Consider the following 26090-nt stretch of genomic DNA (forward strand, 5'->3'; position numbering starts at 1 on the left):
AGTGTCGTGTAGTCGACGTTCACACGACACCACTAGAAGAATAACACCACAACTTAAATATCATAACATTGAATATTACTCAACCATACTTCACTACTAACATTTAGACTTCACCCATGTCCTCAAGAACTAAACGAACTACTCACAAGACATCATATGGAACATGATCAGAGGTGATATGATGATGAATAACAATCTGAACATAAACCTTGGTTCAACGGTTTCACTCAATAGCATCAATAACAAGTAGAAATCAATACCGGGAGAGTTTCCCCTATCAAACAATCAAGATCAAACCCAAATTGCTACGGCGGTGACGATGTCCAGCGGTGGAGACGGCGGTGATGATGGTGGAGATGATGATGGTGGTGATGGAGATGATGTCCAGCTCGATGACAGTGGCGATGGCGTCGATTTCCCCCTCCCAGAGGGAATTTCCCCAGCGGATCTCAGCCCGCCGGAGAGCTCTTTTCTCTCTGGTGTTCTCCGCCCCGCAGAGGCGGCTGTAACTCTTCGCGAGGTACCCTCTGTGGCTTAGGTCTTCGGGACAAAGGATTTCGCGAAGAAAAGGAGGCGAGAGGGGCTGTGGGCCCCCCTCCTCACTGGGTGGTGCGGCCAGGCCATGGGCCGCGCCGGCCTATGGTCTGGGCCCACCTCGGGTCCCCTCGGCTCCCCCTTCTGGCTTCCTTCGTCATCTAGAAAAATAGGATTTTTGGTATAATTTCCATCAGCTGTTGATCTTCCGAAATATTGCATTCTGACGGTGCTTTTTCCAGCAGAATCCTGGCTCCGGTGCTCGATCCTCCAATAATCATGAAACATGCAAAATAGATGAAATAACATAAGTATTATGTCCAAATATGAAATATATCAATGAATAACAGAAAATTATGATATAAAATAGTGATGCAAATTGGACGTATCAACTCCCCCCAAGCTTAGACTTCGCTTGTCCCCAAGCGAAACTGAACTCGGTAAATAGGACCACATGTTTATGGAGTGAAGAGTCGATCAATAAAATACGGACAAGAAGCATCATATTCATTCACACAAGATATTCTAGTAAACAACTTCCTCATATAACTCAACTTGAAACAAGTATAAGGTAATCACAAATAAAGGTGCATAAGAAATCATAGTTGGTGATGGCAAACTTCGTTCTTGGTCAGAGAACAATTAACGGACTATACCTATCTCATTGAGCAGCGTTCTCATGTTAAAGTTTATATGGCACAACTTGCATACTCAATCATAATAGTCTCCTCATGATCATTGATAACTTGCAAAGCTATATTCATTCAGATAAAACTTGTACATAAACAAGGAAAAATAAAAGACATGATGTAGTAAATCACAGTATAATGGTTTGATCACAACTACTCAAATGCTTGCTTGAGATGGAGGGAAATAGGTTTACTGACTCAACATAAAGTAAAAGACAGGCCCTTCGCAGAGGGAAGCAGGGATTAAATCATGTGCTAGAGCTTTTTCAGTTTTGAAATCATATAAAGAGAATAAAAGTAATATTTTGAGAGGTGTTTGTTGTTGTCAACGACTGGTAGCGGGTACTCTAACCCCCTTGCCAGACAAACCTTCAAAGAGCGGCTCCCATTTTATTTTTATTTTGTATGGCACTCCTTTCAACCTTTCTTTCACAAACCATGGCTAACCGAATCCTCGGGTGCCTGCCAACAATCTCATACCATGAAGGAGTGCCTTTTTATTTTAGTTTTATTATGATGACACTCCCCCCAACCTTTGCTTACACAAGCCATGGCTAACCGAATCCTTCGGGTGCCGTCCATCAATCACATACCATGGAGGAGTGTCTATTTAGTTTCATTAATTTGGGACTGGGAATCCCATTGCCAGCTCTTTTTGCAAAATTATTGGATAAGCGGATGAAGCCACTAGTCCATTGGTGAAAGTTGCCCAACAAGATTGAAAGATAAAACACCACATACTTCCTCATGAGCTATAAAACATTGACACAAATAAGAGATGGTAAATTTTGAATTGTTTAAAGGTATCACACAAAGTATTTACTTGGAATGGCAGGAAATACCATGTAGTAGGTAGATATGGTGGACACAAATGGCATAAATTTGGGTTTAGGTTTGGATGCACGAGAAGTATTCCCTCTCAGTACAGGTCTTTGGCTAGCAAGGCTAATTAGCAAGCATAAGAGTCGAGGGAAACAAACAAATATACATGTGATAGAAACAATCATGCATCTTCCTTGTAAGCACAAACAGTTTTAACTTCAGAATAATAAGCTATGAGCTAACAAGAAAGAAAGACAATGAAACAACTACATGTATTCTTTTTTTCTACTTAAACCTCAAAGTGTTGTTGCTATTGACCAATGCTAAGTTTGCTAAAACCAAATAGATTTATTCAATGCTCCCAAAGTGATACCAATACTAACAACAAGGTAAATCATATAGTAGAGATTGCAAACTAAAATAAGATGTGCAATATGTAAATGATAAGACTTCTCATTAATATTCCATAACGATAACTCACACCAAGGGATACATAGATGACTAACTAAAGGAGAGATACTTCCAAACTGCAACCCATCTTATATGATAACTTCCCTACTCATGATATGACACTACTTGACAGTAAAAAGTAAAAGGTAGTGATAATGTGATACCGCGGCACTCCCCCAAGCTTGGAACAAACCAAGGGGATGCCAATACCGATGACGAATTACTTTGGCGATGGTGGTGATGAACTCCCGTCATCAAACTTCCAAGGAAGAGGCTCCCCATCAACAAACGACATCTTGGTCTCGGGAATCCTGAAACTAGCAGTATGGCTTATGTATTTAAACCTGTTTTCATACTCACAGTTCTGATTCTGAACGTCATAGAGTTGAGCTTGGAGTTTGTTGGTGGTGTCGTGAAGTGAGAGGATGTCGCCCCATAGCTTTGCAGTTTCCTTCTCGTGTTCAGCAATGAGTTCAGACACAATCTTGCGGAAGATATCCACCTCACGCTCAGCCATCTTCTTGTATTTGAAGACCTCTTGTTCTAGCTTCTCCATCCTGTCTTCCAAGCTTCCTTCTCCTTTAGGACCCTGGACATCCTTGATCTGCAGTTCTCCCTCAACGAGCAGCAACTCCTTGGGGTGCATCCTCAGCTCCTCCATGTACAAGTTGTCAACATCCTTGCAGGAGCTGTCCTTCGGGGTTTCCGACGAAGACATGATGGCTCTAGATCCGAAGCAAATCCTGGCAGAAACAGCTCGAAACAAAACACGTCGAGAAAACGATATACGGACCTCCAGGGGTCCAGGGGATTATATAGCAAAAAATTTCACGACAAAAGGAAAGTGCCAGGTCGAACCAGAGTCGGAAAGGGGCGACGAGGCGGCCAGCACATAGGGCGGCGCGGCCTGGCTGGGGCCCGCGCCGGCCTATGGCGGCACGCCCTCGTGCGTCTCCTCCACTCCGTTTCGATCTCGTAATTTTTCATATTTTCCAAAAACAGTAAAAATATTGTTCGGAAAGTAAATTGCGAACTTTTTATTACCAGTACTGTTACCTATTCAAAGTCGAAGTTCTCGCGACCGTCAATTTGTCCTTTGATGAAAGCCTCCGGTGTTTCCACTCGAATAATATCAACATCTACATTATAAGAATCACCTGAGATATAATGCTTGAGTCTTTGTCCATTCACCACTTGCGTGGCATTGCCTTGGAGAGAGCTAACTTTAATTGCTCCTGAACGATACACCTCCTCAACAACATATGGTCCTTCCCATTTTGAGAGTAATTTCCCTGCAAAGAATCTGAGACGAGACCGATACAATAGGACTTTATCCCCAATATTAAATTCTCTTTTGATAATCCTTCTATCATGCCATTTCTTAACTTTCTCTTTAAAGAGTTTAGCGTTTTCATAGGCTTCACTTCTCCATTCATCTAGAGAACTCAATTGTAGCAATCTCTTATTACCGGCAAGTTTAGGATCTTTATTTAATTCTCTAACTGCCCAATAAGCTTTGTGCTCTAGTTCTAAAGGTAAATGACAAGCTTTTCCATAAACCATTTTATAAGGTGACATTCCCATGGGATTTTTATAATCAGTTCTATAAGCCCATAGTGCATCCTTCAATTTACTAGCCCAATTCTTTCTAGTTTTATTAACAGTCTTTTCCAAGATAGATTTAATCTCTCTATTTGATAATTCTACTTGCCCACTAGTTTGAGGATGATAAGCGGAAGCAATTCTATGATTAATACCATATTTAGCAAGAGTTTTTCTAAAACCACCATGAATAAAATGAGAACCTCCATCAGTCATAATATATCTAGGAACTCCAAATCTAGGAAAAATAATATCTAAAAGCATTCTTAAAGAGGTCTCACCATCAGCACTTTTTGTAGGTATGGCTTCCACCCATTTAGTAACATAATCAACAGCAACAAGTATATGAGTGTTACCTTCTGAAGAGGGAAAAGGTCCCATGAAGACAAATCCCCAACAATCGAACGGTTCAATAACAAGAGTATAATTCATAGGCATTTCATTGCGTCTGGAGATATTACCAACCCTTTGGCATTCATCACAAGATAAAATAAACTTTCTTGCATCTTTGAAGAGAGTTGGCCAATAAAAACCTGATTGCAGAACCTTTTGCGCGGTTCTTTCTCCGGCGTGATGTCCTCCATAAGCACTACCATGACATTTACTCAATATCTCTTGTTGTTCATATTCGGGAACACATCTTCGCAGAATACCATCCACTCCTTCTTTATATAAGTGTGGGTCATCCCAGAAATAATGCCTCAAGTTATAAAAGAATTTCCTCCTTTGCTGAGCTGAAAAGGTTGGAGGCAAATACTTGGAAACAATAAAGTTAGCATAATCAGCATACCAAGGACTGTCTCGTGAGCTCACCTTTATTGCAGCCAATTGTTCATTTGGAAAACTATCATTAACAGGAACAGGGTCATAAGCAATGTTTTCCAATCTAGACAAATTATCAGCAACAGGATTATCAGCACCTTTCCTATCTATAATATGCAAATCAAATTCTTGCAACAAAAGTACCCATCTAATAAGCCTTGGCTTAGCATCTTTCTTTTGCATAAGGTATCTGATTGCAGCATGATCAGTATGTATAGTAACTTTTGAATCAACAATATAAGATCTAAACTTCACAAGCAAAGACTACAGCTAGCAATTCCTTTTCAGTAGTAGCATAATTTCTTTGAGCAGCATCAAGAGTTTTACTAGCATAATGAATAACATTCAATTTTTTATTTACCCGCTGTCCAAGAATAGTGCCTACAGCAAAATCACTAGCATCAGACATAATTTCAAATGGTAAATTCCAATCAGGGGGTTCAACTATAGGAGCAGTTGTTAAGGCTTTCTTTAGAGTTTCAAAAGCTTCCTTACAATCATCATCAAAAACAAAAGGTACATCTTTTTGAAGAAGATTAGTAAGAGGCTTTGAAATCTTGGAGAAATCTTTAATAAACCTCCTATAAAACCCAGCATGACCAAGAACACTACGAATACCTTTAACATCCCTAGGATAGGGCATCTTCTCAATTGCTTCAACTTTAGCTCTATCAACTTCAATACCTCTCTCGGAAATTTTATGTCCCAATACAATTCCTTCATTAACCATAAAGTGGCATTTCTCCCAATTAAGAACAAGGTTAGTTTCTTCACATCTCTGCAAAACTTTATCAAGGTTCCGCAAGCAATTATCAAAAGAATTCCCATAGACAGAAAAATCATCCATGAATACCTCTACAATACTCTCGCAAAAGCCATGAAAAATAGCAGACATGCATCTTTGAAAAGTAGCAGGAGCATTACATAAACCAAAAGGCATACGTCTATAAGCATAAGTTCCATAGGGACAAGTGAAAGTGGTTTTCTCTTGATCCTTAGTTTTAACAAAGAATTTGCGAAACCTAATAACCATCTAGAAAACAAAAATGAGTGTTTTTAGATAACCTTTCTAACATTTGATCAATAAAAGGCAAAGGGTAATGATCTTTTTTAGTTACCTTATTAACTTTCCGATAATCAATGCACATTCTATACCCTACAACTACTCTTTGAGGTATGAGCTCATCATTATCATTAGGCACAACAGTCATTCCTCCTTTCTTAGGAACACAATGCACAGGACTAACCCATCTGCTATCAGCAATAGGATATATAATACCAGCTTCAAGAAGTCTTAATACCTCATTTCTTACCACATCCTTCATCTTGGGAATTAGACGACGCTGAGGTTCAACAACAGGCTTCGCATCATCTTCCATATTAATGGCGTGTTGGCAAATAGAGGGAGAAATCCCCTTCAAATCATCAAGAGTGTAGCCAATAGCTCCTCGGTGTTTCTTCAATATTTCCAATAACCTTTCTTCTTCAAACTGTGTAAGCTTAGAACTAATAATAATAGGATATATTTTCTTATCATCAATATGAGCATATTTAAGATTATCAGGCAAAGGTTTTAAATCAAAGACAGGATCTTCCTTTGGTGGCGGTGTTGTACCCAGATCTTCCACCGGTAAATCATGCTTAAGAATAGGTTGGCGAAGAAAAATTTCATCAAGCTCATCTCTTTCTTTCCTAAAAACTTCACTCTCGCTATTCTCCAAATGTTGCTGCAAGGGATTATTAGGAACAAGAACAATAGATGCACACTGTTCCATTTTAAAATCATTATTAGGCAAATCAGCTTTATAAGGAGTTTTGGTAAATTTAGAGAAGTTAAACTCATAAGATTCACCAGCAAATTTAGTCAAAATTTTCTCTTTCTTGCAATCTATAATAGCTCCACAAGTATTTAGAAAAGGTCTACCAAAAATGATAGGACAATATTCACTAGCAGCAGAACCAAGTACCAAAAAGTCAGCGGGATATTTAATCTTACCACATAGAACTTCCACATCTCGAACAATACCAATTGGAGAAATAGTTTCTCTATTAGCCAGCTGAATAACCACATCAATATCTTCAAGTTCACAAGAACCAATTTCGTGCATAATCTCCGTGTAAAGCTCATAAGGAATAGCACTAATACTTGCACCAATATCACATAAACCATAATAGCAATGATCACCAATTCTAACAGATAGCATAGGAACACTAGCTTGCTTGGGTTTATTAGGATGTGAAACAATATTAGAAGCATCTTCACAGAAAATAATATGACCATCCTCCACATTTTCAGTCACAAGATCTTTAACTATTGCAACAGCAGGTTCAACTTTTATTTGTTTTTCAGGTTCTATAGGTTTCTTTTCACTTTTATGAACCGCACTATTTATAACAGAGTACTCCTTCATTTTAGCAGGGAAAGGAGTTTTTTCAATATAAGCTTCAGGAATAACATGATCAACAGTTTCAACTACAACGCATTTATTAATAGATGAATCAATTTTATCTTTATACAGTTCATGATACTTATCAAAATTCTTCTTAGGCAATTCATAATGAGAGGCAAAAGCTTTATAAAGATTTGCAGCAACTTGAGAATCAAGACCATATGTAGCACTCATATTACGAAATTTATCAGTATCCATAAAAGCTTCAATGCATTTATAATCATAATTTATACCTGATTCTCTATCTTTGTCGTTCTCCCATCCTTCAGTATTTTCCTGGATCCGATTAAGAAGGTCCCTTTTAAACTATTCCTTGTTGCGCGTGAATGATCCAGAACAAGAAGTATCCAGCAAGGTCTTGTCTTCAAAAGAAAGTCTTGCATAGAAATTATCAATAATAACATTACCAGGAAGCTCATGAATGGGGCATTTGAGCATTAAAGACTTCAATCTCCCCCATGCTTGGGCAATACTCTCTCCATCATGAGGCCAAAAATTATATATGCGATTCCGATCCTTGTGAATTTCACTTGGAGGATAGAACTTAGAATAAAACCGGGGCACAATATCATTCCATTCAAGAGAATCCCCATTATCCAGTAATTTATACCAATGCGCCGCTTTACCAGACAGCGATATAGAGAATAGTTTCTTCCTCACTTCATCCATAGCAATACCTGCACACTTGAATAAACTGCATAATTCATGCAAGAACAGTAAATGATCTCCATGGTGGACAGTTCCATCCCCTGTATAACGGTTACCCACTACGCGTTCAATAATTTTCATAGATATTTTGTATGGTATCTCTTCCTTACCTGGCGCCTCATCCACTACCTTTGCAGTAGTAGCAGATTTCCCAAATAAACATTCAAAAGGAGATCTCTCCATAATGAATTATGGCAGCAGGCAGAAATAAAATCAGCACAAACAGTAGAAGTTTCCCTTACCAATTCCACTTACCAATAGCGCTTCACTCCCCGGCAACGGCGCCAGAAAATAGTCTTGATGACCCTCAAGTATAGGGGGTGTATCGTAGTATCTTCGATAAGAAAGAGTGTCGAACCTAACGAGGAGCAGAAGGTGTTGACAAGCAGTTTTGATGAAGGATTCACTGTAAATGCTCACAGACAAGTATTCAGGGGGTTTTGATGTAACAGATGAATAAAGTACGAGTAAGTAAAGTGTGAGAGTAACAATTGCAGCGAGTGGCCCAATCCTTTTTAGCACAAAGGACAAGCTGGTTTGTTTACTTATAATGACCAAACGTTCTCGAGGACACACGGGATTTTAGTCTAGTGCTTTCGCTACATACGGCTAATTAATCTTCATTGTTTTGATAAGTGTTGTGTGGGTGAACCTGTGCTAATATACCGCCCTTCCTAGGACTAATACATACTTGTGATTATACCCCTTGCAAGCATCCGCAACTACAAGAAAGTAATTAAGAATAAATCTAACCACGGCCTTAAACTCTGAGATCCTGCTATCCCTCCTGCATCGATATACCAACGGGGGCTTAGGTTTCTGTCACTCCGGCAACCCCGCAACTGGCAAACGAGTACAAGATGCATTCCCCTAGGCCCATAAAGGTGAAGTGTCGTGTAGTCGACGTTCACACGACACCACTAGAAGAATAACACCACAACTTAAATATCATAACATTGAATATTACTCAACCACACTTCACTACTAACATTTAGACTTCACCCATGTCCTCAAGAACTAAACGAACTACTCACAAGACATCATATGGAACATGATCAGAGGTGATATGATGATGAATAACAATCTGAACATAAACCTTGGTTCAATGGTTTCACTCATTAGCATCAATAACAAGTAGAAATCAATACCGGGAGAGTTTCCCCTATCAAACAATCAAGATCGAACCCAAATTGCTACGGCGGTGACGATGTCCAGCGGTGGAGACGGCGGTGATGATGGTGGAGATGATGATGGTGGTGATGGAGATGATGTCCAGCTCGATGACGGTGGCGATGGCGTCGATTTCCTTCTCCCGGAGGGAATTTCCCCGGCGGATCTCAGCCCGCCGGAGAGCTCTTTTCTCTCTGGTGTTCTCCGCCCCGCAGAGGCGGCTGTAACTCTTCGCGAGGTACCCTCTGTGGCTTAGGTCTTCGGGACGAAGGATTTCGCGAAGAAAAGGAGGCGAGAGGGGCTGTGGGCCCCCTCCTCACTGGGCGGCGCGGCCAGGCCATGGGCCGCGCCGGCCTATGGTCTGGGCCCACCTCGGGTCCCCTCGGCTCCCCCTTCTGGCTTCCTTCGTCATCTGGAAAAATAGGATTTTTGGTATAATTTCCATCAGCTGTTGATCTTCCGAAATATTGCATTCTGACGGTGCTTTTTCCAGCAGAATCCTGGCTCCGGTGCTCGATCCTCCAATAATCATGAAACATGCAAAATATATGAAATAACATAAGTATTATGTCCAAATATGAAATATATCAATGAATAACAGCAAATTATGATATAAAATAGTGATGCAAATTGGATGTATCATAGGCTTTGGAAATCTTCAAGGGTTAGTCTCATTATCCCCTCGTTGCTACCGTCTACTAGATTGCATCTTGGCTTGGATTTCGTTCTCGCGGTAGGAAATTTTTTGTTTTCTATGCTACGAATCCCATCAGTGGTATAAGAGTCGTGTCTATGCATCGATTTGTTGCACGATTAGAACACAATTGTTTTGTGGGCGTTGATTCTTTGTTGTCTTTAGTTTGAGTACTTTGTATCTTTGTGGCATAGTGGGATGAAGCGGCTCGGGCTAACTTTACATGACCGCGTTCATGAGATTTGCTCCACGCTCGACATGCAACTTCTATTGCATAAGTGGCTTTGCGGGTGTCTGTCTCTCCTACTATAGTGAAGATTCAATTTACTCTTCTATTGACAACACTAGTATCACCGTTGTGGTTCATGTTCGTAGGTAGATTGGATCTTACTCGAAAACCCTAAACCACGTAAAATATGCAAACCAAATTAGAGACGTCTAACTTGTTTTTGCAGGGTTTGGTGATGTGATATGGCCATAATGTGATGATGAATATGTATGAGATGATCATTATTGTATTGTGGCAACCGGCAGGAGCCTTATGGTTGTCTTTAAATTTCATGTTGAGTAGTATTTCAAAGAAGTTGTAATAGTTGCTACACGGGAGAACAATCATGAAGACGGCGCCATTGACCTTGACGCTACGCCGATGATGATGGAGATCATGCCCGTTGATGATGGAGATCATGTCCGTGCTTTGGAGATGAAGATCAAAGGCGCAAATACAAAGGGGCCATATCATATCACATATGAATTACATGTGATGTTAATCCTTTTATGCATCTTATTTTGCTTAGATCGCGACGGTAGCATTATAAGATGATCCCTCTCACTAAAATATCAAGATAATAAAGTGTTCATCCTTAGTAGCACCATTGCCAAGACTTGTCGTTTCGAAGCATCTCGTGATGATCGGGTGTGATAGATTCAACATGTGCATACAACGGGTGCAAGCCAGATTTGCACACGCGGATAGTAAGGTTGCCTTGACGAGCCTAGCATGTACAGACATGGTCTCGGAACACGGGATACCGAAAGGTAGAGCATGAATCATATGATTGATATGATGAACACTTTGAGTGTTCGCCATTGAAGTTACATCTTGTCTCGTGATGATCGGACTTGGTGTGGTGGATTTGGTTCGTGTGATCACTAAGACAATCCGAGGGATATTGTTTTGAGTGGGAGTTCACCTAGTTTTTAATTTTGTTGAATTAAAATTTGAACTCAATTTTTCATAAACTTAGTCTAAACTATTGTAAATATATGTTGTAGATCATGGCGTCCCCATCAATCAATTTTAACCAGTTCCTAGAGAAAAAAGCTTAAGAGCAATGGTAGCAACTTCACCGACTGGTTACGCCATGTGAGGATTTTCCTCGCTGGCGGAAACCTGCAATATGTACTCGATGCACCGCTAGGTGACCCACCTGCAGAAACTGAAACCGATGAAGTAAAGAATGTTTACGAGACTCGGAAAACTCGGTACTCTCAAGTTCAATGTGCCATCCTATGCAGTCTGGAAGTCGATCTTCAAAAACGTTTTGAGCACCATGATCCACATGAGTTGAAAGCTATCTTTGAAACTCATGCGGCCATGGAATGCTATGAAGCATCGAAACACTTCTTCAGTTGCATGATGGAAGAGGGAAGCTCCGTTAGTGAGCACATGCTCGCCATGATAGGGCATGCGAAGAAACTCAGTGACTTGGGAATAGTGATTCCTAACAGACTGGGGATTAATCATGTCCTTCAATCACTGCCACCTAGTTACAAGAACTTTGTGATGAACTACAATATGCAGAACATGAACAAAGAGTTACCTGAACTCTTCGCCATGCTGAAATCTGCTGAGATTGAGATAAAGAAAGAGCACCAAGTGTTGATGGTCAACAAGACCACCAGTTTCAAGAAACAGGGCAAGCCTAAGGGAAACTTCAAGAAGGGCGGCAAGAAAGCTGTCGCGCCTCCTGTGAAGCCTAAGGCTGGCCCTAAGCCTGATGCTGAGTGCTATTACTGCAAGGAGAAGGGACACTGGAAGCGCAATTGCTCCAAGTACTTGGTTGATCTGAAGAGCGACCTGTCAAGAAGAAGAAGAAAGGTATATCTGATATACATGTTATAGATTTTTATCTTACTGGTTCTCGTTCTAGTGCCTGGGTATTTGATACTGGTTCGGTTGCTCACATTTGTAACTCGAAACAGGAACTATGGAATAAACGAAGCCTATCGAGAGATGAAGTGACGATGCGCGTTGGAAATGGATCCAAGGTCGATGTGATCGCTGTCGGCACGATCCCTCTACATCTACCTTCGGGATTAGTTTTAAATCTCAATAATTGTTATTTAGTGCCTGCGTTGAGCATGAACATTATATCTGGATCTTGTTTAATGCAAGACGGTTATTCATTCAAGTCTGAGAATAATGGTTGTTCTATTTTTATGAATAATATCTTTTATGGTCACGCGCCTGAGAAGAATGGTTTATTTCTATTAAGTCTCGATAGTAGTGATACACATGTTCATAACATTGATGCTAAGCGAATTAAATTGAATGATAATTCTACTTATATGTGGCACTGTCGTATTGGTCATATTGGAGTGAAACGCATGAAGAAACTCCATTTCGATGGATTACTTGAGTCACTTGACTTTGAGTCACTTGATAGTTGCGAAGCATGTCTAATGTGAAAAATGACTAAGACTCCATTCTCTGGTATTATGGAGCGAGCTACAGACTTATTGGAAATCATACATATATACCGATGTGTGCGGACCAATGAGTGTAGCCTCGCGCGGTGGTTATCGTTATGTTCTAACCTTCACAGATGATCTGAGTAGATATGGGTATATCTATTTCATGAAACATAAATCCGAAACTTTCGAGAAGTTTAAGGAATTCCAAAGTGAAGTAGAAAATCAACGTAACAAGAGGATTAAATTTCTGCGGTCTGATCGCGGAGGCGAATATCTGAGTTATGAGTTTAGCATGCATTTAAAGAAATGCGGAATACTTTCACAGTTGACACCGCCGGGAACACCACAACGAAATGGTGTGTCCGAACGTCGTAATCGAACTCTCTTAGATATGGTTCATTCTATGATGTCTCTTACTGATTTGCCGTTATCATTTCGGGGTTATGCATTAGAGACAGCTGCATTCACTTTAAATAGGGCACCATCTAAATCCGTTGAAACGACACCGTATGAATTATGGTTTAATAAGAAACCTAAGCTGTCGTTCCTTAAAGTTTGGGGTTGCGAAGCCTATGTAAAAAAGTTACAATCGGACAAGCTAGAACCTAAAGCGGGGAAATGCGTCTTCATAGGATACCCTAAAGAAACTATAGGGTATACTTTCTATCACAGATCCGAAGGAAAAATCTTTGTTGCTAAGAACGGAACCTTTCTTGAGAAAGAATTTCTCACTAAAGAAGTGACTGGAAGAAAAGTAGAACTCGACGAGGTTACTGAACCTTCTCTCGTTGATCAGTGTAGCGCAGTACCGGAAGATGTTCCTGTGCCGCCTGCACCGGTAACAGTGGAAGCTAATGATAATGATCATGAAACTTCGAGCGAGATAGCTAATGAACCTCGCAGATCGACAAGGGAACGTGCCACTCCTGACTGGTATGATCCTTGTCTAAATGGCATGATTGTGGACAACAATGATGAAGACCCTACGACGTATGAAGAAGCAATGGTGAGCCCAGATTCCAACAAATGGCAAGAAGCCATGAAATCCGAAATGGGATCCATGTATGATTACAAAGTGTGGACTTTGGTAGACTTACCTGAGAGCCGCAAGGCTGTCGAGAATAAATGGATCTTCAAGAGAAAAAACAGATGCTGATGGTAATGTTACTGTCTACAAATCTCGACTTGTCACAAAGGGTTTCCGACAAATTCAAGGTGTTGACTACGATGAGACTTTCTCACCTGTAGCGAAGCTAAAGTCTGTGAGGATTTTGTTAGCAATAGCTGCATTTTTCGATTATGAGATTTGGCAGATGGATGTCAAAACGGCGTTCCTTAATGGAGACATTGAGGAAGAGTTTTATATGGTGCAACCCAAAGGTTTTGTCGATCCTAAAAATTCTGACAAGGTGTGTAAACTTCAGCGTTCAATTTATGGACTGAAGCAAGCATCCAGAGTTGGAACCGACGTTTTGATAAGGTGATCAAAGACTTCGGGTTTATACAGTGCCATGGAGAGGCCTGTATTTACAAGAAAGTGAGTGGGAGCTCTGTAGCATTCCTGGTATTATATGTAGATGACATATTATTAATTGGGAATGATATAGAACTATTAAGCAGTGTAAAAGGTTATTTGAATAAATGTTTTTCAATGAAGGACCTTGGTGAAGCAGCATACATATTAGGCATCAAGATTTATAGAGATAGATCAAGACGCCTATTAGCGCTTTCACAGAGTACATACCTGGACAAGATTCTAAAGAAGTTTAGAATGGATGAAAGTAAGAAAGGATTCTTACCGATGTTGCCAGGTAAGGTCTTGAGTAAGACTCAAGGTCCAGCTACGGCACAAGAAAGATAGAGGATGAATCAGATCCCCTATGCCTCGGCAGTAGGTTCTATCATGTATGACATGCTATGTACTAGACCGGATATAGCACATGCAGTTAATTTGACTAGCAGATATCAAAGTGATCCAGGAATGGAACACTGGACAACGGTCAAGAATATCCTGAAGTACTTGAAAAGAACTAAGGATATGTTTCTTTGTTATGGAGGTGACCAAGAGCTCGTTGTAACCAGTTACACCGATGCAAGTTGGAACACTGATTCTGATGACTCTAAGTCTCAGTCGGGGTACGTGTTTATATTGAATGGTGTCATAGCAGAAAGCTGGTGCGTCGGCAAAGGCACGGTGGCGAAGTCTTCAACAGAATCGGAGTACATAGCGGCTTCAGAGGCTTCATCGGAAGCGGTATGGATGAAGAGGTTCATAGTTGAGCTTGGTGTGGTTCCTAGTGCATTGGACCCACTAGTCATCTATTGTGACAACATGGGTGCCATCGCCAATGCACAAGAACCAAGGTCACACAAGAAGCTGAAGCATATCAAGCTGTGTTTTCATTCGATTCGTGAGTACATCGAAGATGGAGAAGTAAAGATTTGCAAAGTACACACTGATCTGAATGTAGCAGATCCGTTGACTAAAGCTCTCCCTAGGGCAAAGCATGACCAACACTAGAATGCCATGGGTGTTAGGTACCTTACAATGTAATCTAGATTATTGACTCTAGTGCAAGTGGGAGACTGTTGGAGATATGCCCAAGAGGCAATAATAAAGTGGTTATTATATATCTTTGTGTTTATGATAAATGTTTATATACCATGCTATAATTGTATTAACCGAAACATTGATACATGTGTGTTATGTAAACAACAAGGAGTCCCTAGTAAGCCTCTTGTATAAACTAGCTTGTTGATTAATAGATGATCATAGTTTCATGATCATGAACATTGGATGTTATTAATAACAAGGTTATGTCATTATGTGAATGATGTAATGGACACACCCAATTAAGCGTAGCATAAGATCACGTCATTAAGTTATTTGCTATAAGCTTTCCATACATAGTTACCTAGTCCTTCGACCATGAGATCATGTAAATCACTTATACCAGAAGGGTACTTTGATTACATCAAACGCCACTGCGTAAATGGGTGGTTATAAAGGTGGGATTAAGTATCTGGAAAGTATGAGTTGAGGCATATGGATCAACAGTGGGATTTGTCCATCCCGATGACGGATAGATATACTCTGGGCCCTCTCGGTGGAATGTCGTCTAATTAGCTTGCAAGCATATGAATGGTTCATAAGAGACCACATACCACGGTACGAGTAAAGAGTACTTGTCAGGAGACGAGGTTGAACAAGGTATAGAGATACCGATGATCAAACCTCGGACAGTAAAATATCGCGTGACAAAGGGAATCGGTATCGTATGTGAATGGTTCATTCGATCACTAAGTCATCGTTGATTATGTGGGAGCCATTATGGATCTACAGATCCCGCTATTGGTTATTAGTCAGAGAGAGGTCTCAACCATGTCTACATAGTTCGCGAACCGTAGGGTGACACACTGAAGGTTTGATGTCGTTTAAGTAGATATGGAATATGGAATGGAGTTCGAAGTTTTGTTCGGAGTCTCGGATGTGATCCAGGACATCACGAGGAGTTCCGGAATGGTTCGGAGAATAAGATTCATATATAGGAAGTCATTTTATAAGTTGGAAAATGATCCGGTGCATTTATGGAAGGTTCTAGAAGGTTCTAGAAAAGTCCGGAAGAAATCACTATGGAAGGCGGAGTCCCAAAGGGACTCCACCTAGCATGGTCGGCCAACCTTAAGGGAGTGGAGTCCCAGGTGGACTCCACCATAGGTGGCCGGCCACCCCCTTCCAAGGGAAGGTGGGAATCCCACCTTGAGTGGGAGTCCCTCTTTGGGTAGGTTTCCCACCATATGGAAGTTTTTGGGTTGGGGTCTTATTCGAAGACTTGTAGTCCAACACTTGGGGGTTCCACCTATATAATGAGGAGCAAGGGGAGGGGGCCGGCTACACCAAAGCCTTGGCCGCCCCCTATAGTGGATGGCGCCCCCCTCTCCCCAAACCCTAGCCGCCTCTCCTCCTCCACCTCTCCCGCATACGCTTTGGCGAAGCCCTGCCGGAGATCTCCACCACCACCGCCACCACGCCGTCGTGCTGCCGGGATTCCGAGGAGGGTCTACTAGTTCTGCTGCCCGCTGGAACGGGGAGAAGGATGTCTTCATCAACACCGAACGTGTGACCGAGTACGGAGGTGCTGCCCGATTGTGGCACCGTCAAGATCTTCTACGCGCTTTTGAAAGCGGCAAGTGATCATCTTCTGCAACAACGAGATCTAATCTCATAGGCTTTGGAAATCTTCAAGGGTTAGTCTCGTTATCCCCTCGTTGCTACCGTCTACTAGATTGCATCTTGGCTTGGATTTCGTTCTTGCGGTAGGAATTTTTTTGTTTTCTATGCTATGAATCCCATCACATTCTACCACCGAGTTGTGTCCCTTTGAGGTGGTGTATGGTTTCAAACCCATTACTTCACTTGACTTGTTGCCTCTACCCATACATGAGAGAGTTAATATGGAGGCATAAAAGAGGGCAGATTTTGTATGGAAGATACATGTGAAGACTAAAGAGTTGATGAGAAGAAAGGCAAGAACAATGCTGCAAGGGTGAACAAGAAGCGCAATAAGATGTTGTTCAAGCGTGGTGATATGGTCTGGGTACATTTTCGCAAGGATAGGTTCGCGAAGCTACGGAAGTCCAAGTTGCTTCCTCATGGTGCTGGTCCTTACAAAGTGCTTGCCAAGATCAATGATAATGCATACTCGATAGATCTTCCAATTGATGAGTTTGGTGTCAGCAATTCTTTCAATGTGGCTGATTTGACACCATATGATGGAGAAGACCATGGAGCGTCGAGGTCGACGCCTTTTGAAGGGGGAGAGATGAGGACATCCCTACTACACTACTACCACCGTCATTGCAAGATGAAGATGATGCTGATGTGAAGCTCAAGTCCAATGAAGTCAGGATTGGACCCATTACAAGGGCTCATGCGAAGCTACTCAAACAACAGGTGAACTTGTTCCTAAATGATACTTTGATTGATGAGAACTTTATACTACCTAAGTCCTTTTACTTATGCATGATCAGGTACGAAGAGGGAGCAAGCATCGCACTAGGAGGAGAGGAGCAGCTGGATGTGAAGCTGGACATGAAGACATCCCATGGACGCGCGAGGGAGGAGCGGGAGGCATGCGCAAGGGAGGAAGAAGAAGCTATCCAGGCCGGTGCCAGGCCCGGTCCAACCGGCCCCCACGCCGGGTGAGCCCGGTTCTGACCGGATACTGCACTGGTGCCAACCGCGGGGGGGGGGGGGTGTACTGTATGTCACCTCGGCGCCCCGGTCATGACTCGGTCCCAGGCCCGGTCCAAACCGGACTGGCCGGTCCCAGGCCCGGTCGACCGGCCCCCACGCCGGTCGAGTTCGAGTCCGAGTCTGGCTCGACCAGATCCAATCTGGGTCGGTTTTGTATGTATCTTTTCAACTCATGGTCGTCCTAAACCCCTATATAAGTGCCGAGGACGCCCCCAAATTAGGTTTAGACCATGTTTAAGATAAACCCTAGTTCATAGTTGATTGCTTTGCAACTCTATCGAATTTATACACCATATTGCATTGATTTGGTGTTTACCCCTGAAAGTCTTGTGTGATCGGTTGTTCCATTGGGAATTAGATGGTTGCAACTTACCGCTTCGTGGCCGGCGGTTACATGCGCAAGTGTGTGGAGTTGTGAATATCTTGCAGGGTTGAGAGCTGTTGCATTGGCGATAGGGACCAATCGAGAGACTTCGTTCCGTCATACAAGTTATCATCCACTTCATCATCTTGTTATCTCTGTTGTGTTCATCATGTGATCATCATCACCACCGTGCTTACTGAGAAGATCGGGCCACCCCTTATCACAAGCCTTTAAATCAACACGCCACCGGTATTTTCCTTAAATATGTACGGCGTGCCAAATTACTTGTAGTTCACCGGTATTTACTTACCAATGGCGTGTAAGAAAAATGGTAAACCACCAAGTTGGTGGGTCCTAGTGACCCACTACCAAAATGTTGTGGCCTTTCCTAGTGGACATGACACTGGTATTGCTCGTGTAGGTGGTGTGTCCGAGTGGCCCACTAGTTACCATGTGGTCCACACGTCCATATCCCCACCCGATTTCTCCTCACTCCTCTCCACACACACTCAATATGCCTCATCGCATGCCAGCCCTCGTGCATCAGTGCCACGATGGCGCCCGGATCCACCCCTCCACACCTTCACATAAACTCCACATTCGCTCTGCTCCGTTCGCATTCCTGCCACACCACTCCAACCTTCGCATGTCCACCACAACGCAACTCCGACCGCCATCATCATCGCCTCATCGTCACCCCTTCCGCATCGTGTCACCGTCGCCCCCTCCGCGTTGCTTTTGTGAGTGTCTTCCGCCTCTTTTTTTGGTTTGTTAATTTTGTTAGAAATGCATGCATGTGTAACGTAAACGGTTGTACACTAGTTAGATAATCATTAGATCAAATGTGTAGTACAAAATAAAGTGTATGATACTATTAGATAAAGAAATAGTTAGATTTGTAGTGTTAGAAATGCATCTGTTGTGTAAATAATTGGTTGATTGTTAAAAACAATGTTAATTATTTATGTAGTTGAATCGTTTAGTTGTTATTAGTACCATGTTAAAGCCAAAGTTCTATGGCGCACACAAGAAGAATACAAAATAACAAACATTGGAGAAGCTCTACCTTGGCATGCTGTCGAACCCAAAGGAGGAAGCGCATGCCTACTACTGTATGGCGGTGTAGTTCTTATCGGATAGAGCACAATGCAACTTCCACGATGAAAGACACGTCACACACTTACTCGCATCGACGAGTATGATGGTAGCCACCAAGGGCAACGAGGAGCAACACCGCCAAGCCGAGGCTCATCTCTTCAACCCCAAGTGGCGCATACTATTAGGTTGAAACCCTGTGTGATGGAGCACAACTGCCATATGCTCTCCTCCTCCTCTTACACTTCTCCACCTTCTCCTCCTCCTCCTTCCTCTCCCTCTCTCCGGCGACCACCTCCTCGACCTCCCTCCGGTGAGCTACTCCCAGCGACCACCTCCTCGACCTCCCTCCGGCGATCTACTCCCGGCGGCCACCTCCTCGGCTACAGTCCCTCCAGCGACCCTCCTGTGAGACGGCCATGACGACGAACGACTAGATCAAGATCTTTTTTTAGATTCTAATAAATCGTGTTACCTTTGGCCTACTAGGCTGGTGCGCCGGTGATAAGCCGTTACCACCGGCGTGTTACCACCTTTTTTGGTACGCCTGCGGTTGGCTTTTTCCTAGTAGTTCCTCCGCCTGCGCTAGACGCACCACCAAAGTGAGTATAGAGTGGGAAGGACCTTATTCTGCCATCATGATGTAGACACCATCTGATCATCCCAAAAAAGACATTGAAAAGAAATTAAAAAAGAACGGGAAGTTCCCACCAGGGAGAGGTTATGGTCCGCCGCACCTCCAAATCCCTATGGCCACCGAAGACGGAGTAGACCAACGACGTCACCGATGAAGGTACAGAACCCTAGATAGGTTTCACGGAGCCTCTCTCCTGGAGCATGTATGCTACATATTACCAAAGAAATATTACTGGAATAAACTAATGAGAGTGAATAATTTGGAGTCTAGTTATTAGCCAGTCGACATTTTTATGATAAATATCATATCCATTTGTGTTTCCAAGAATTGTTTGATCAAAAGGTTCTTAGTGTCGAATTAAAAATACTTATTATCAGTTGTTTTAGAATAGAAAAAAAAAGTAATTGATGTAGTATCATAGTATTAGTACAATATTGTAGTCTATGTCACATACGCACTACCGTATTTAACCATACACAACAGACTAAGCATATCTGGCGGATTTGGATATGAAACAAGTAGCAGTGCAAGATATAAGATGAGAAACACATACATCACCACCAGGAAGGTCGCTCTAGCAGCAACATCACCATCGTTGTTGTTGATGTCATCCATGATGTTGTTGAAGTCGTCGGATCTATCGAGGAAAAACTCGAACAATAAGGAGCATTCCCGTCGAGACACTCCCAAAAACCTTCGCCCATCTCCTGGTGCAGAATCTCGACCCACGGGGTTTCAGAGGCCTACTCTCCTGGACGGCCATGCACACAGTCGTCGTGATGGGGAAAACTAGAGATCAGCACATCAAAAAAACTGGTCGAGAGAAAAACAGAAGGGAGTGGAGAGCTCTAGATTTGTCATGTCTCTTGGCTCCTGGTATATCCTGTGAGGGGAGCTTCCGACCAGTCGACACAAGTCCAACTCATTTGATGCACCAAGAAAAAGTTTAGTCTTCCATTCACGAGACAAGACATGACATGTGTTTGATGCATGGTAAGGTGGGTGGCAGGTGGCGGCGAAGGAGAAGGAGTGCGCGTGAACTTCTTTTCTTACTCACTTAGTGAAGCTGGAAGAGCTGCTTTCATAAGCTACTCTAACTTTCTTCCAACTAGTTAAGTAAAATTAAATTTTGTCTCCCATATCTTCCAAGGTTGCACTACATATGGCCTTGAGATTTTAGAATTTTTAGCCTATTTAGGCTGCCTACTTGGGTCTGGGCCTAGCCCATATAATCCAACGGTACGGTGATTCATCCGTAATCATTTGTTTCCTTACAAGTCGTGGCAAGACACGTGAAACAGGCGTATGCACAGATGTTTGATTGGTGTGGCTTAACGCAAAAATATCTTCATCATGCATGGTACCGGGGGCCCCGTCCTTTGCCATCAAGGGCAAATACATGTAGAACTCATTTTCAGTACTTTCTAGGGTCTGAAAGAGACCACTGCATAGTACTATTCCAACTTTTAGCTGTGCCCATCTAGAATCTTGTCACGATCAACTTGACTAGTGTGCGAGACACGATATAGAATTACATTGTTCCAAATGGTTTTCTATATTTGAATCAATATATTAAGGCGAGAAAATGTGTTGATAACACAAATAAGTACGTGGCGCTGTGTGATTGGATGGCGAGGACAAATGAACGAGCTGCAAATTGCTTTTTGTTCGTGCTTCCTCGATAACATTTCTTTTGAAAATGAGAGTTTCTGAAGCCAGTGTTCGAACTGCAAGGCTGCCAAAACCACGAAAGTAAACAGAGTAAGAAGAACAAGATGCCCAACAAAAACCATCAGAACCACATGCTTCCCCGAGATCTTATGTTCACAGTCGTGGACTCTTGAGCGTGGCTCGCTCCGAGCTATCTGGCCCTGCCTCGGCTGCTATATAAACGCGCACGGAGCCCATGTGTTTCTTCTACACTCGCTCAGCTGACATTCACATATAGTCCAGCTAGCTACAGAGACAGATCAAAAAAAAAAAAGCTAGCTACAGAGACTCAGGTGTGCGTACCATGCTACTGTAGCATCCATTAGCTATACATGTCTTTCGCGCTTGAGGCATCGTCTGCACCGCCGCTGAGCCGTCCGGCGCGGGGCGGTGGAGCAGTGGTGACCGTGCCGAAGAGGCTTGTGATGACGACGGTCACCGCGGTGGCGATGTCCATGCCCCCACGGCAGCCGGGGAGGCGGACGGTGCTCAGAACGCCGCGTTCTCCCGTGCCGTTCGTCCCCGTCGCCAACGGGCGGAGCCTATCGGTGGCACAGACCCTGTCTAGGGTCAGGGAGCAGAGGAAGGTACGTGTAAACGACACCGTGCCATCCACGAGCAAGGATCAATCAATTACTACCTCACTCACTGTCGAAAAGATGTATTAGATGACAATCTAAATTTTAACAAATCTAAGATATATTTTCAAGCACGGGGCAGTATTATTGTTTTATGTCTGTACAGTTACACTAAAGGAAAACGTCAAGGTGTTGACGGTTAAAAATTATGCTGACGGCTTTTTATCGCGGCCGTCAGAAAAGGGTTGTGCCGACGGTAATTCTACATGTGCTGACAGCATGACGGCCGTCAACACCTTGACTGGTTCTGTAGTGTTAGGTTGTGTCTAATTTTACCTTCAGATCATGCCCAGAATGGTTTCGCTAGTTCTGAGACGACTTCCAAACCATATGATTATATCGTGATTTGTGCTAAAATGAGTTACAACTAAGATTTTTTTAATTGCAAATAAGGTTTGCAACTAGAAAGAAATGTCTGAACAATTAGATTGCCTTTTGATTCGTGCTAGTTAAATGTTGCAACATGGTTTGCAATCAAGCCCAATTTGCTAAGATGGGGCTGGCCTAAATTGGGCTGGGCCTTTTTGCATATTTTTTACAATAGCTGATAGTGGGTTGGGCAAAATCTTAGGATCGATGAGACACCCTTACACTCACTGACTCCATTACACTTGCTTCTGAACCGTGTTACTTGTAAGTTGTAACTGGGATTGGAACTAAAATTTAAAGACATTACTTGATCGAGAACTAGTCACACACTAAAAGTAATATATTTTTTCCTCCTAGAAGAAAAAAGGTATATGAATCTAGAACTTTGTATGCTCCTTTTATTTAGAGTCTTGACGTGCGCAACGGGGACCTGCCGCGATATTTTTTAATTACATTTTTGGGTATTGAACCTTCAACCTCCGGTTATAAGTTGAATGCACCTAACGAAAGCACCATCAGTCCGAACTGGAAAAGGGGCTAGACAATATATTTATAATAACACCCTCACTCACACTTAGGCTATTTTGTTCCTTAGTATGGGTCCAAAATAGGCCGCAAATCTTTTTTTATACTCTGTGAGCAGCATATAGGATTGATGTACTAGCCAAGTTTTTCAAAAGTTCGAATTGAGAGAGAGGGGGGTCGGTCATTACACTCTAACACATAAAACTTATTTTAGACTCTGTCATTTTATACATAAGATTGGTTTTTTCGGGCATATGAGGTGCACACTCCCTATCCATACCATCCATTTTTTTAAGATATGTGCATAATCTTTCTCTTTTCTTTTCTTTTCTAGAAAAAGTTAGAGCTTGAAAATACTAGGTTAATATTATATTAGAACCACAATGTATGAAAAATATATTTGGCAATTTTGGGTATCATAAAAATTAAACTAGTAGAATTAATCTGCAAAATTCTCATTTTAGATATTTTTGGTGCACACGAAAATTCAAAGTTATTTCTAGACAACTTAGTTCTAATTAATTTGTTCACCTGCAAAGTTCAGGTTTTACATTTTGTTATTTAGGACACATAAAAAAAGAGAAAGTATTCGCATGGATGCTCCAGCATGAGAGCTAATAAAAGATCCTTTCTCTTATTCACGACTCGTACGCATGCAGACGGCGTTCATCCCATACATCACCGCCGGCGACCCCGATTTGGCTACAACGGCACAGGCGCTCAAGCTCCTCGACGCTTGTGGCGCCGACGTCATTGAGCTCGGAATGCCCTCCTCGGACCCTTACGCCGACGGGCCGGTCATCCAGGCTTCCGCAGCGAGGGCGCTGGCTGGCGGGGCGACAGTCGACGCCGTGTTGTCCATGCTGAAGGAGGTGACTCCGGAGCTGTCCTGCCCGGTCGTGCTCTTCTCGTATCTCGGGCCCATTGTGCGGCGGGGTGCGACAAACTTCACCGCCTCAGTCAAAGAAGCCGGGGTGAAGGGTCTTGTAGTGCCTGATCTTCCTTATGCCGAGACATGTGCATTCAGGCATGCAGCCAGAAACAACAACCTAGAGCTTGTACGCCCTTATCCCTCTACAATAATGTATCTATAACAGAGCAGGATTTAGCTGCAGCCATTGACAGTTTTCGCTTTGTTTGAAACAATGGTTGCAGGTCCTACTTATAACACCGACGACACCAGCAGAGAGGACCAAGGAGATCGCACAAGCTTCGCAAGGGTTCATTTATGTTGTAAGCGTCACTGGAGTTACAGGTCCACGAGCAAATGTGGACCCGCGTGTCAAAGATCGTCTCAAGAAAATTAAGCAGGTCTGCATAATTATTTCAATGTTTTGAAAGAATTTCTGTGCAAGTTATTGTACTACCCATTTGCTTATATGGTTTTGTTACTATCTGCAGGTCACCCAGAAAGCAGTGGCAGTAGGCTTTGGCATATCAACACCAGAACATGTTAGACAGGTGAAATCTTTAATGATTGATAATATATTCACCAGAAGTTATAGTAATTTTGTTGAGAAGTTCAACATGCTAAATGAACTTTTACGAATGGCAACAGATTGCAGAGTGGGGCGCAGATGCAGTGATCATTGGCAGTACAATGGTGAAACAGCTAGGTGAAGCAACTTCTCCGATCGAAGGATTAAAGAGGCTAGAAAAATATGCCAGAAGCCTAAAGGATGCGCTTCCATAGTTTATAAATATAGGAAAGACAAGTTAATCAACTGGTTTGCCATATTTTCATACATATAATGCCAAAATTAATCAATAGGATTAACGAGATACCTTTTTTTTTAAACAGAACAAAAGCTCTGCCCAATCTATTAATTAGAAGAGAATGCCTAATTAATTAACTAGAAAAACGAGCGAAAACTGTTACACGAAAAAACACAAGAGAAGAACACCCAACCAAACAAGTTTCCCACTCGAAAAACCAATAAACTCTCTCAACTTACTTCAACTGCGAACTCATTACACTTGAATCATTGAACGCCAAAAGAAGACCCGACACCCTGAAATGGGTCTATCAAGTAGATGCAGAAGCTTTGCTTGCGACGCCTCTCATTTTTATTTTTCCCTTAAGAGACTTCTCCATGACATCACCTATGTTGTGTATTACAGACACTTCCTCGTCCTATCAATTATGTGAGTTTTAAATACCATGTACATTGTACAAGAAGCATGGGTCCACCAGTTAATTAACTTGTCTTTCCTATATTTACCCTCAATTATGTGAGTTTTACATACCATGTACATTGTACAAGAAGCATGGGTCCACCAAGTTCACGTATTGTAGCGCTAGCGTACATTCAAGTTCGCGTCTTGTACTTCTAAGTTCAGAGCCCACGTACTTCCAAGTAAGCATGTCTGTACTTTCAAGTACACATGATGTAGACGCACGTAGTTCGTTACCCTAACAACACGAAGTACAAATATACTAAAACTGAGGTACTCCACAAAATAAAAGTAGCCTCTATCACTTCTGAGTCTAATCCGATGGAGGTGTGGCAAAACAAGATTAGGCATCTCAGGCAGTTTTTGAGGGGATGGGCTAAAAACCTTTGTGGTTCATATAAGACAGAAAAAGAGCACTTTCTTAGCATCATCGATTTTCTTGATTGTAAAGCTGAGTCTGCTCCTCTTGGTGAGGATGAGAGACGGGCCTTGCGTAGTGCACAGGACGCTATCGCCAAACTCCGTCGGGATGAGGAATCTAAATAGGCTCAACATGCTAAAGTTAAGCATGTCCAGGAAGGGGGGATACCAAATATTTTCATCTAATCACTAATGGGAAGCATCGTAGAAAGAAAATTTTCCAACTTGAGCAAGATGAGGGAACGATTATGGGCCAAGAGAA

The 26090-nt window shown here is 42.3% G+C and overlaps 1 protein-coding gene across 1 annotated transcript; it reads left to right on the plus strand.

Annotated features, from left to right (window-relative positions):
• The first annotated feature begins 16505 nt into the window (after positions 1-16505).
• LOC127348350 (tryptophan synthase alpha chain-like) lies at positions 16506-24926 on the plus strand. The gene is made up of 6 exons (XM_051374402.2): positions 16506-16633; positions 22195-22288; positions 23893-24291; positions 24389-24544; positions 24635-24694; positions 24792-24926. Exons 1-6 carry the CDS (start codon positions 16506-16508, stop codon positions 24924-24926), a joined length of 972 nt encoding a protein of 323 aa, XP_051230362.2.
• Positions 24927-26090: the final 1164 nt, after the last annotated feature.

This window comes from Lolium perenne, chromosome 4 (assembly GCF_019359855.2).
Source record: "Lolium perenne isolate Kyuss_39 chromosome 4, Kyuss_2.0, whole genome shotgun sequence".
Taxonomy (NCBI): Eukaryota; Viridiplantae; Streptophyta; class Magnoliopsida; order Poales; family Poaceae; genus Lolium; species Lolium perenne.